Raw genomic sequence first — 12,519 nt, 5'->3', positions numbered from 1 at the left:
CTTTCCACACCATCCACCCTAAATTCCAACTTGTAAGAGGCTGTACCTATATTTAGTGGGCAGGATTAAATTACAGAGACTTCAGCCTAGGCAAAGCACACTGATCTGCCTTTTTACAGGCAGACCTTATTGCAGACAACAGCGAAAACTTTCAGTTCTCTCACACATACCCATATTACGAACCAAATGGATTCCCAACGGGAACTCACTGAAGAACTTCGACTTTACCAATCCACACTTCTTCAGGATGGCCTCAAAGAACTCCTGGATGAGAAAAAGTTTGTTGATTGCTACCTAAAAGCTGGTGACAAAAGCTTACCTTGCCACAGATTGATACTATCAGCTTGTAGTCCTTATTTCCGAGAGTATTTCTTATCTGAACAAAGTGAAGACCAAAAAAAGGAGGTAGTTCTGGACAATGTGGATCCCAGCATCCTGGATATGATTGTCAAGTACCTTTACTCTGCAAGTATTGATCTTAATGATTCTAACGTGCAAGATATTTTTGCTTTAGCCAGCCGCTTTCAGATCCCTTCTGTATTCACTGTGTGTGTTTCCTACCTTCAGAAAAGACTTGCTGTTGGGAACTGTCTAGCCATTCTTCGCTTAGGTCTCCTCCTTGATTGCCCAAGACTTGCATTATCTGCCCGTGACTTTGTGTCAGACCATTTTGTGCAGATTTGCAAAGAAGACGACTTCATGCAGCTAGCCCCCCATGAGCTCCTTTCCATTATTACACCAGACAACTTAAACGTAGAAAAGGAAGAAGTGGTATTTGAAGCAGTAATGAGATGGGTCCGAACAGACAAAGAGAACAGATTAAAGAACCTGGGAGAAGTTTTTGACTGCATTCGTTTTCGTCTTATGGCAGAAAAATACTTCAAGGAGCATGTTGAGAAGGATGATATAATTAAAAGCAACTCAGATCTTCAGAAAAAAATCAAGGTGATTAAGGATGCCTTTGCTGGAAAATTGCCTGAGCCACCTGTAAACAAAGGAAGGTCAGGTGAAGGGGAAGTAAATGGTGATGTAGGAGATGAAGATTTACTCCCTGGATACCTCAATGACATTCCGAGACATGGTATGTTTGTCAAAGACCTTATTCTTCTGGTCAATGACACTGCTGCAGTGGCTTATGACCCTGTAGAGAATGAATGTTACTTGGCAGCCCTGGCAGAACAGATTCCCAGAAATCATTCCAGCATAGTCACCAAACAAAATCAGGTGTATGTCGTCGGAGGATTGTATGTGGATGAGGAGAACAAGGATCAGCCTTTACAGTCATACTTCTTCCAGGTATAATCTCATATTCATTGGTATAGCAGTAGTTAAGGAAGAGTATTTAGGCTTAATTTTAAATGTATAATAGGGTAATGTTTGATTTAATTTCAGTCCCATGATTTTTCCTTCAAAGTTTACTTGTTGCTGTTGTATTTGAAATTCCTCCCAGACAGCACAGTACATTAAGGACAAATGTCATCTTTCACTTTGACATGCTGGACTTTTAACAGTTGCCTTAATGGTAGGCTTCTAAATTAAACTGACTCCTGTTCAAACAAAATCTCTTATGAAAATACTTATTTTGAGCATCCAGTACACCAAGTAAACTCCATAGGAATTGCATGTCCTCCGCGTCATTCAAGATTAAAGCCTAGGTGAGTTCTTAAAGTGTAATTAACATGTTTTGATCACTCCAGGCCATTTTTGGAAGGTATTTAGGCATCTAAAGATGCACCTAATGGGATTTTCAAAACTTGCCAGATTCTTTAGCCCTACTGATTTCAATTGGGTGCCTAGGTACTTTTGAAAATACCACTAGGTGCATCATTTAGCTTTTAAAAATCTGGCCTTTAGCATACTAACCAATTTAACTCTTTTTTTCCTCTCATAAAACATCAATAGGTGTCCTACCATGTTGTGGGCTGACAAATTTCCAACATTGTAAGTTTTATTAAATAATTTGAAATGTCAGTTTAACCCCAACCTTCTTAAACAGGAAAACAGCCTGTGTTCATACTCCAAATGCTATATTTTAACCTAGAGTGAATGTAGACATTGTGTTTTATTAATACAAACTATGGTTGAGCCTTAACTATAGGTGGCACAGATATCATAAAATTACCACACATATAAAAAGCTCATGGTGTATGCTTCTATCAAACATATCCTGGGCTTTTTAGATACATAGTTACATGCTGTACCTTTGGACATTTCACCTGTCCCTTGATTTAATGGCTGGGATTCTGTGACCCCAAATCCTTGACTTCGGGGGTGGGGATTGGTCTGAAAACAGGACGAGATCTTTTGTTAGCATATGATAACAGCACGGCATACTAAAATTATTTAATTTTAAAGTCATTGGCACATATTGAAAATATCAATTATTGCAATTGTTTCACAGGTTATGAATCAATTTATAATTTTCAGATACTGAGATTATGAGCTGTTTATAAATCTATAAAGAATTGTAGCAGAGAGAGATTATATTAGTACTGTTTCATTTGATTAGTCATAATGTACTAGTGAAACACATACAAAACTTGCTACAAGTAGTTACTTGTGGCACAAGTGTTACATTAGATTATTTCCTGGAACTAATCTAGAATTATGTAACTGATTTGCAGACTATAATTCCATCAAAAGATTTTTAGTGATGCATAAACCACAAGCATGAGGCTAGTAATTTAACAGAACCATTTTTTTTATAAACATCTTTCCCTGAGTATACGCCCTGAATTTCTGCTGTCCTCCTGTCCCTCTCCCACTCATCTATCCCATTGCTACTACTACGTGCTGTTGCTGTGGCTCACTGCTAGAATCTCTCTGTTCTTGTGCACTACCAGCTTGGTGATTGTTTCAAGTTTTAAATCAGCAGACCCCCAGCATTCCATTCGTCATGCGTCCCCGCTTCTCCGCCACTTCTGCCTTGTTACCTAACCACTTAATTAAGTGCTTGGCAAAGTGGGAGAAAAAAAAGTTATTGCCCATCGAGAAGCTTGTCCCTAATTGTGCATCACTCTATCAGAGTTCATATACAAAAGAAATCCCCCATACCATTACACTGCTGACTGACTGATTATATTATCAACTATAAGGAGTAGGATCCAAGGAAATCTCTGTCCCAATATGCAAAACTCTGCCTGAACTGGCTTTATCCCACGGAGGAATCTGTGTCCATGAATTCCCAAATAAACTACAGCAAATAAGCAGTTGACTAACAGGGAAAATGAGTGAGTTACGGAGCCAGAAGTTTCACAGGAGCTTGACCTAGACCATGGAACTTGTTTCCACGAGGGACATGTCACCCCTCTCAAAGGCTATGTCTAGACGAGAGGGATTCTTCAGCAAAATGTCTGTTTTGTTGACAAAACCCGTGGAATGTCCAGATTCCCAAGACCATTTTGTCAACAGAATGCAACACTTTTGTTGACAGCCGTACCCCACTTGCCATGAGGGAGGACACCTCTGTTGACAGAGATCTGTCAACAAAACACTGGTCTGGATGTTCTAAGGGGCCTCCTGTTGACAGAAAAGGTCTCCAGGACACCTCACAACCCAGCCAATCTAAAATTTCGTACAAACCTCACTACTTTGAGCTTTCTCACACAGTCTTATCACACAGACACCCAGAACATCCAATGTAAAAATCCACTATAAACTACTTGCACTACTTTTCTATAAGCTGGAAAGCAAGGAAAAAGAGACATTTCTATTCTTAACTGTTGGGGAGGTACTCCGATACTACTGAGGGAAGGGTTATAAATGTGTAGTTAGAAATGTAAATCAACCTCATGTAGGTCTCTGAAGACATCCCAGGGTCTCTCCTTTTTTTGACCACTGCTCTTTTTCTGTGATTACTTTCAGCACAGCAACGGGAGATGGAAATTAAAACTAAGTCTAGATTATAGGGATTTGTCACAGACGTTTGTTACAGGCGTTTGTCAGAAGATATCTTGTGACAAAACCTCTGTCGACAGACTGCAAAAGCAGATTGAAAGAGCAATCCACTCTGTCAACGGAGAGCGGATGGACTGCCCGGCCACTCTATCGGCAAAACGGCCACCCAGAAGCACAGCAGACAGGGTTGTGTGGTGTCCCAGAACCCTTTTCTGTCAACAGAAGGCTTCCCACAACATCCAGACCAGAGTTTTCTTGACAGACCTCTGTCAATGGAGGAGTTCTTCCTCGTAGCGAGCAGACTATGGCTGTTGACAAAAGTTCTGCATTCTGTAGACTTACTGTCAACAGAACGCCCCTGGGAATCTGGCTTCTCCTTGGGGTTTTGTCGACAAAACGGCCATTTTGACAACAAATCCCTGTAGTCTAGACACAGCCTAAACCTTCTGTGTGCCTCTTAGATAAGTTAGTATTATGACCTGTGGGACTGGAGACAATTGCACTGCTTCCCTCCTGGTTTGCTCAGAAAACAAATCTGGGATGCGTGTTTTAAGTCTTGTAGAAAAGTCACAGTTCACCTTCACTCAACGGTGTTCATTCTAAGACCTTAAGGGGTTGGGAAGCACTCTCATGGGAGGAGCACTTTTTGCTCCAGCAGCATTAGAGGGAAACTCTGACCTTTAAGACAGAATGCCTCACGGATGCTATGGGATGGGTGCTGGATAGATGCACTCACCTCACTCTGATTACGGTATAGCCAACAATTCTCTGCGCATCCCCCTACACACTGTAGCTCGTGCTTCAATACTAATTAACAAGAAACAAAAATGACCACGAGTATGGGTGGGAGACGAGAAGGAAAAGTTGGCAGTAAATTGACACACATCAGCTAATCCAAGGGAGTTAGGGGAAGTTAGAAGAAATACAATGTGGAAGCATTAATGATCCACTTACCTCATCTAAATCTATTTCACCAAGTAGTTTTTATTGTGTGGGCTTCTACTATGCATCTTCCTTGACATTTCCTATTTTGATGTTCTTTCAGCTGGATAGCATTGCTGGTGAATGGGCAGGCCTTCCTCCACTGCCTTCAGCCAGATGCCTTTTTGGTCTGGGAGAGTCAGACAACAAAATATATGTAGTTGCTGGCAAGGACCTTCAGACAGAGGAGTCCCTGGATTCAGTATTGTGCTATGATCCTGTGTATGTTGACGGTTTACATTAACTGAGCATGTTCAAAATACCCCTCCCCGCATTTAAGTTGTCTTAATAGTATGATCTTCCAACTCCAGGGCAGTCAAATGGAGTGAAGCCAAAAAGCTTCCAGTCAAATTGTATGGCCATGCAACAATATCGCACAATGGAATGATCTACTGTTTTGGAGGAAAGACTGATGACAAGTGAGTACCAAATAATTTCACGGCAATTAGTCGTATTGATTTGATGGGTGTCCTCACACTCAATCATCAAAGCACATCTGTTTGCATCTGTCTGATGGCTTGGTATGTGGAATTACAATAGGATAGCTAGAATAAAATCTTCCTGATCACGTAAAGCACCTTATGGCCAATTGACTTGGTTAACTGGCTTTCTTCTTTGTGTGTTACGCTATATTCCATTGTGCATATGTGATTCAATGTTTGTCATGGGGTTCTTCATAAAAGTTTATTCCTAGATTCTTAGTCAGATTATTCACCCCAGCTGCTTGCAGCACATTTATGGCTATATCCAGCTACTGATACTCCTGATTTTAATCATTACAAATTGCAAAGTCTTATTAGCACTGTATTTGGAGCTGTACTGTGATGATTTCATTAAAGAAAAAAGGACTAAGAGCATGAGTAGAAATAGGATGTGTCTCAGTGTGTCACGTATTATACCGTTGAGAATAATATGGAACACCCCAATAGGGTTACCTGACAGACCATATGCTACAATCAGAAATGAGCTAATTTCTAAAAGTATGTTGTCTACTATATGACATAATCAGCGCTGTACTTGGTGCTGTCGTCTTGAGGTTCCTCCCATTCCAGTATAAACATGAAGTGAAATGCTTGCTTATCATGTAGAGGACATAAAACAAGGATTGAAGATGTCAATGAGCAGAGCTTGACATGGGTTTGTAGAAGAAGATGAAAATGTGTACGGAACTTTCCAACATTGAACATTAATGCAACAAACCACTACATCAGAAGATAGTTTGAGAAAACCTTAAGTCTTGTAATCTAGAAGCTATGATGTATAAATTACATTTTAAAAGTGCTTAGTGGACAGTCAGTAGGACTTGCCTCTTTTGCTTTTTATTTGATCATGTCAGTACTCCTTTTTTCTGAAGATTTCTCTCCAGAAGAGAATATTTTGCAAAAAAAATATAATATAAATCCACACAGTTACTTATTTGGTTATCTTAAACTACACTGTGAGTCTGTGCTCACAAAAGCTCATGCTCAAAACTTTTCTGTTAGTCTATAAGGTGCCACAGGACCCTTCGTTGCTTAAACTACACTGTAGCCCTTAAGCAAATAACCTCTTATCCTGACTGATCTGCCACACCTACACCTCACAGAATCATAGAATACTAGGACTGGAAGGGACCTTGAGAGGTCATTGAGTCCAGCCCCCTGTCCTCATGGCAGGACCAAGTACTGTCTAGACCATCCCTGATAGACATTTATCTAACCTGTTCTTAAGTATCTCCAGAGACGGAGATTCCACAACCTCCCTAGGCAATTTATTTCAGTGTTTAACCACCCTGACAGTTAGGAACTTTTTCCTAATGTCCAACCTAAACCTCCCTTGCTGCAGTTTAATGCCTCCTTAAATACACTTTTCTTCCTATGAACTCTAGTCTTCCAAGTGTAGTGATAGTACCAGAAACAGTAATGCACACGTTGAGATTTATACATAATTATCTAAAGCAACTGGGTGATCATCTTGTAGGAATCCTTGGGCTCAGTCCTCTCTCTTTGTTACCATAAGTCAACGCATACCAACTTAAGCAAGCTATAAAAAACAGGCACATTTTTTGCTCCTATATAAAGCACCATACACATTATGGCACTGTGTAAATAACATATGTACCTGGTACTATGGGTGAGAATGGGGAGTTAAGGAAACTCATCATACTTTGTCCCTGCCTTAAGGAACATATAGTCTAGAAGAAATGAGAGAACCTCATGTTAGAAGAAAGAGGGGGATGATAATTAAGGCGGCTCCTCCATAGACAGAGGTTTCTCAAACTACACAGCTAGTTTAATGAATTGTGCTTGTATACATATTGACTTCTACAAGAATTGGACGTCTTTGTACAGCACAGCACTCTGCTTGGGAGAGCAAACTCAGTCAGAGAGATCTAAGTTAACATGTTCACGTTAATAAAACAAAGTGTCTAGCTTTTCTTTCTAGATTTCTGCCCAGGCCATGCCACGCCACACACATCTGCCTTTGTTTAGCCATTCACCTATTGCTGAGATAAAGCTTGACAAATAGGAACACTATAGAGATAGGTACTGTATTTGCCATTTTTTCCGTGAGTATACATTACACACAAAATCCATTTAAATGTAGTGTCTCTTTAAACATACCTGTCCAGAGGATTTACCAGAGATACTTTAGAGTTTTTCTTTTCCCCCCCCACAGGAAATGTACTAACAGGGTATTTATATACAATCCCAAGAAGGGAGATTGGCGAGATCTGGCTCCCATGAAAGTGGCTCGCTCAATGTTCGGAGTGGCTGTCCATAAAGGCAAAATTGTGATTGCAGGAGGTGTTACTGAAGAAGGCCTTTCAGCCTCTGTCGAAGCTTTTGACCTCACCACTAATAAGTGAGTGCATATCCAGATAATTTTTACACAATTTTTATTTGAATTTTAGTGACTAAATCGCCTTATTTTTAATTCATTTTATTCTGAAGAAAATGGTAGAGGCATTAAGGTCAAGGAAAACAATTCAGCATAAACTGTTTGTTTCACAAATAATTAATGTTTAATATAAAAGCTCTAAGTAGATTTTCAGTGTTAAATCCATGCTCTTAATTACAACTTGCACAAAGACTATTTGGCTTTGTCTGTACTTTAAAGTGTAAAGTGCTGGTGCAACAGTGCCTTTATGTAGCAGTGTAGCTTTCCCAGTGCTCCAGGTAAACCACCTCCATGAGGGAGGAGCTAATTGCACTGGAGCTGTGCTCCCAGTGCTGTAGCCTGGCTTACACTTGCATTTACAGCACTGGAACACACTGCACTCGGGAATAATTTTTCACACCCCTGTGCCAGAAAGCTGCAACACAGTGAAGTGCTAGTGTGAGCCTAGCTTTTATGGTAAGTCATAATGAGATGATAGTAAAATAAAGCCAACTTAGAAGGTATGCTGATCTTTTTTGTACTAGATACCTACAAGTGAAATATATTCTTTCACAGAGCAAGTCATATTTAGAATTAGATATAAGAAGTGCAAGTTTCACCACAAAATCATTCGTGTAAGGAATGTATTGACTTTAGCTTCTACTCTATGACCTTTTCCTGTAGAAATGCTTCAAAAAAGCAAGTCAAAATATAGGTAATTTTATCTATCGTCATTAATACTTTTCATGACTCTCTTACCCACTCATTTCTCATTTGAATCTAACATGGTTGTTGCAGTTACACTGCTGTAAATCAGAAATAAGTATCGGCATGAGTGGCTTACAGCAGCATGGGAGGACAAGTGAACCTGTTGGCCCTGTTCAGCGGGATTGGGTTTACCTCTCCCAATGTTTTAGGGTTTTAACAGCCATGATTCTGCATAAGGGAAAACAACATTGCAGTGGAAAACTCATAACAATGCTAAGTGTAGGGACGTTAATGTTTAACTGGTAAGCCTCACCCTAAATGGATGAAGCTTAGGAGTTATTATTAACCGGTAGAGTGTGGAGCAGTTCCCCCAGCTGCCACGGCAGGGGTGTTCCAGCCAGGCTGAAGTAGTCCTGATCCGTGGTAACCATGGGGTGGTGGGGGGCAGGACAACTGAGGAGTCTGTTCCAGCGCAGCTGGGATAGGGGCTGCTCCAGCCAGACTCCCATGGACAAGAGCTGCTCCAGCTGAGCTTTAGTACCTCTGCCCACGACGTTCCCAGACTGGACCACTTTGGATGAGGGCTGCTTTTTAGCAGTGCTGGAATGCCCCCACAGCAGCGCTGCAGGCAGGGACACTCCAGCTGGGCCGGAGCAGCTCTTGTTGCTGGCACACCACAAGCGAGGACACTCTAGCCTAACTGAAGTAGCCCTTGTCTATGGTAGGAGGGCCTCCCCAGCCACCCCACCTTGTTTAATCAGTTAAACCTAACATTTAACCAGTTAACTAATTAAATGGGATTTTACATCCCAAGCTAAATAAGCTTGACTCCTCGTGCTCCATTGTGTTAGTAGTGGTTCAACAGAACGAACAGAAAGTGCTGCTGTAGGAAATAATGGGGATTTTCTCTGCATAAAGGATCTTGAGCATGCACACTTCGGCCTTAATGCTTGTGAATGGAGACACAGAACATCAGCATTGATGTACTGAAGGTTTTGTTTTTCTAATGAAGATTAGGGCTGCCAGGTGCTAAGATTCCTCAAACTAATCCTTTACTCCATATGATCCTGCCAGCCATCACTATTGGCCTGGGACTTCTCAGATACTCCTTTCATTTCCTTCAGAATATTTCTCAAGTATTGTCTGACTCATTTGGTTTTGTTTATAAATAACATATAGGTGGGAAGTTATGCCTGAATTCCCCCAGGAGAGAAGCTCTATCAGTTTAGTCAACTTGAGTGGATCCCTATATGCCATTGGTGGTTTTGCTATGATTCAACTTGAGTCCAAGGAATTTGCACCCAATGAAGTTAATGACATATGGAAGTAAGTTCTATTGTGATCACATTTTCTAAATGGAAACTCACCTTGAGGTTTACAGAATTAGGCTGCGTCTACACCATGAGATAAATATGAATTTAATTCAGTTAGCTTGATTTTACCATGCGAGTGTCTTCACTGTAAAGACCATTTGCTCAATTTTGAGTGCGCTAATTTCAAGATTACAAAATCAGTTACCTGACAGGTATAGCATCAAGCTCAAATTCAGAAGTTCAATTAAAGACCAGTGTAGCAGTGCCACATCTTAAAAGCGAATTTATTAGCCTCCAGAGGTGTTTCATATGTAACTCACAATGCCCCTCTCACTGCTACACTCTAGCCCCTGCTCTCCAATAAGAGGAAGAGCATGATTCTCCAAGCGGGAGCAGAGAGCCTTTAGCTGTGGGCTCATTAGTTTTCTGACAGCCCGAGAAATGACTTCTTTCTTTCTATGCTATTAGCACCATGAGCACATCCATCCATTCAAATAGCCCTTGCAGAGACTTTGCAGCTCTGTCTGTACATGTGCTATTTTTTTCTGCGCTGCCTGGCACCAGCCCGACCTGCCATACCACATCAACAAGGCTGTGCTGCGGATTGTGCTTGCATAATATGCCAAGAAACTTCTTCTCAGTGGTTTACATTTTTGTGCAAATCCCTTCCCTTCCCTACAGGTGCCACAGAGTCTGGGTCTTTCCTGTGCTGAGCCACATCATGTGGTAGCCCCCAACCCAATAATAGGATAGGCCTTCCATTCAGTGCTGGCAACGCTGCCAGTCACGTGGGAAAGAGAGGGCTTTGCTGCCGCCATGTGGGAGTGTCCCCTGCTGGTTAAGATACTGGGGGCTTTGCTGCCACCATGGGGAAGAAACAGCTCAACTGGTCATCCAGCGACATCCACCCCCCTTTAGCCCATACCGGGGCTGGCTGCTGCTGCTGCTGGAGAAAAGTCTCCCCCCAGCAGCTAAGGGGCTCGCTGCTGCCAATGGGGGAGAATACTTCAACAGGTCATCTAGCGAGACATCCCTCCTTGGCCCATACCTGGGCTTGCTGTCACCGGGGGAAAGCAACAATTCTTTTTTCTGCAATGATGGGAGTTGGGATGGATGGCCAGTTGAGAATACAGTCACTGCACCCCTGTTGGCAATGTAACGTGTGGGGAAACCAAAAATTCTTTCTCCTTCCATTCTTCTTGGCCTGTTTGGGTCCATAAAGTGAAATACATGTTGCACACTAACTCTTTAGCTAAAGTGCGCTAAAGTCACCCCATACACAATGCTGAAAGCCTCTCTCTGACAGTGCGTAAACAATTTCAAGCTCATGTTCTCTCATGAAGAATGTTCTGAAAGAGATAGCAAAGAGACTACTACCCTATTTTCACTTTCACTCACACTGGTAGCTAGATGAGCTGTAATCCACATATACGTTTCTAGACTAAACTCTCTTAGGGAGAATTACAAACACACACATTCTGAGTGTCTGACTCTGAATCAGCTACCATTGTTTGTGACTTTAGCTAACTTAAGGTGGGGGCAGCAATTGGTGGGATGGCGTAAGGGATTCTGGAAATAAATGAGCTTGAGGAATGTTTGGAAGAGGGAGAGAGAAGATATTTAGAGAACATGCATTCACAGATTGTTCTGGGGATGAGGGATGCATGCTGCAAGGTGCAAAGCCAGTAACAGTTTAACACAAAGGCTCCTAGGAGCTCGACACATGGGCTGTGTCTACACTACCACCCTCCTTCAAAGGAAGAGGGTAATTAGGGCATTGGGAGTTTACTAATGAAGCGCTGTGCTGCATACGCAGCACTTCATTAAGCAAATTCCCCCCTGCGGCAACTTTGAAGCTTTAAACTTCAAAGTACCGGCTTGCATCTAGCCGTGGCTCACCCACCAGTACATCAAGGTGCTGGAGTAAATTCGAAGTCCCTTTACTCCTCAAAATTTTGAGTTTAAAACTTCAAAGTTGCCGTGGGGGGAAATTTGCTTAATAAATGTGCTGTGTATGCAGTGCAGCACTTCATTAGTAAATTCCCAACACCCTAATTACCACCCTTCCTTCAAAGGAGGGTGGTAGTGTAGACACAGCCATGGATTAGTCTCTGTTTTATATGTGTATCAAAGATCTAAGAAACTGAAGTGGATTAACAGTATTTTGTTAACTGCAGGTATGATGACGAGAAGAAAGAATGGTGTGGTATATTGAAGGAGATTCGCTATGCCTCTGGAGCCTCCTGCCTGTCAGCACGTTTGAATCTATTCAAGCTATCAAAGCTGTAAACAAGGCTGAAAAATTAAATATGATGAGGGAGTTTTGATTACAGCAATTTTGTTTTTTGTTGCATAAAACAAACTGTACAGAGATTTATAGCGAAGTATCCCCTAACCTGTTCCTGCAGCTGTGTTTTAAATGATTACTGATTTCTGTAGATAATAAACCAAAACTAAACTTTTTTCATTCAAGGTTAGAATCCGAAAGAATTCTGATTGATGTAGATTGGAACGGGTTTTAAAGAAATGAAGCTATCATATAAACCTCAGTCCTTCTCATGTCACCCCAGTGACATTCTCATTGAATTGACTATACTACTCCTCCCTTTCAGAAGGGACATATAGATGCATTCATTCAAAAATGCAAATGAGGTGCTGATATGACTATTCGGTGACTTATTTGCATAATGCCAGCCACCCGGCCTGTTGAAAGTTCTGATTTCAAAATAAAATAAAAAAAATAAAAATAAAAATAGCTGTG

General features: G+C 41.4%; 1 protein-coding gene across 1 annotated transcript; it reads left to right on the top strand.

Moving 5' to 3' along the window:
- Nucleotides 1-107: 107 nt before the first annotated feature.
- Nucleotides 108-12,519, top strand: KLHL41 (kelch like family member 41). The gene is made up of 6 exons (XM_075002125.1): nt 108-1,296; nt 4,943-5,100; nt 5,190-5,297; nt 7,537-7,722; nt 9,625-9,771; nt 11,936-12,519. The coding sequence occupies exons 1-6, from the start codon at nt 187-189 to the stop codon at nt 12,045-12,047; spliced, it is 1,821 nt and encodes a 606-aa protein (XP_074858226.1). The 5' UTR covers nt 108-186; the 3' UTR covers nt 12,048-12,519.

This window comes from Carettochelys insculpta, chromosome 8 (genome assembly GCF_033958435.1).
Source record: "Carettochelys insculpta isolate YL-2023 chromosome 8, ASM3395843v1, whole genome shotgun sequence".
Lineage (NCBI taxonomy): Eukaryota > Metazoa > Chordata > Testudines > Carettochelyidae > Carettochelys > Carettochelys insculpta.
This window is presented reverse-complemented; position numbering and strand designations above follow the sequence as displayed.

What these genes read in the sequence shown, in the direction of transcription:
- KLHL41 (XM_075002125.1), top strand. Translation starts at nt 187, where the DNA reads ATGGATTCCCAACGGGAACTCACTGAAGAACTTCGACTTTACCAATCC. An exon ending in GGAGGAAAGACTGATGACAA is followed by an intron (nt 5,298 to 7,536) that starts GTGAGTACCAAA and finishes CCCCCCCCACAG; the next exon opens with GAAATGTACTAACAGGGTAT. An exon ending in GAAGTTAATGACATATGGAA is followed by an intron (nt 9,772 to 11,935) that starts GTAAGTTCTATT and finishes TGTTAACTGCAG; the next exon opens with GTATGATGACGAGAAGAAAG.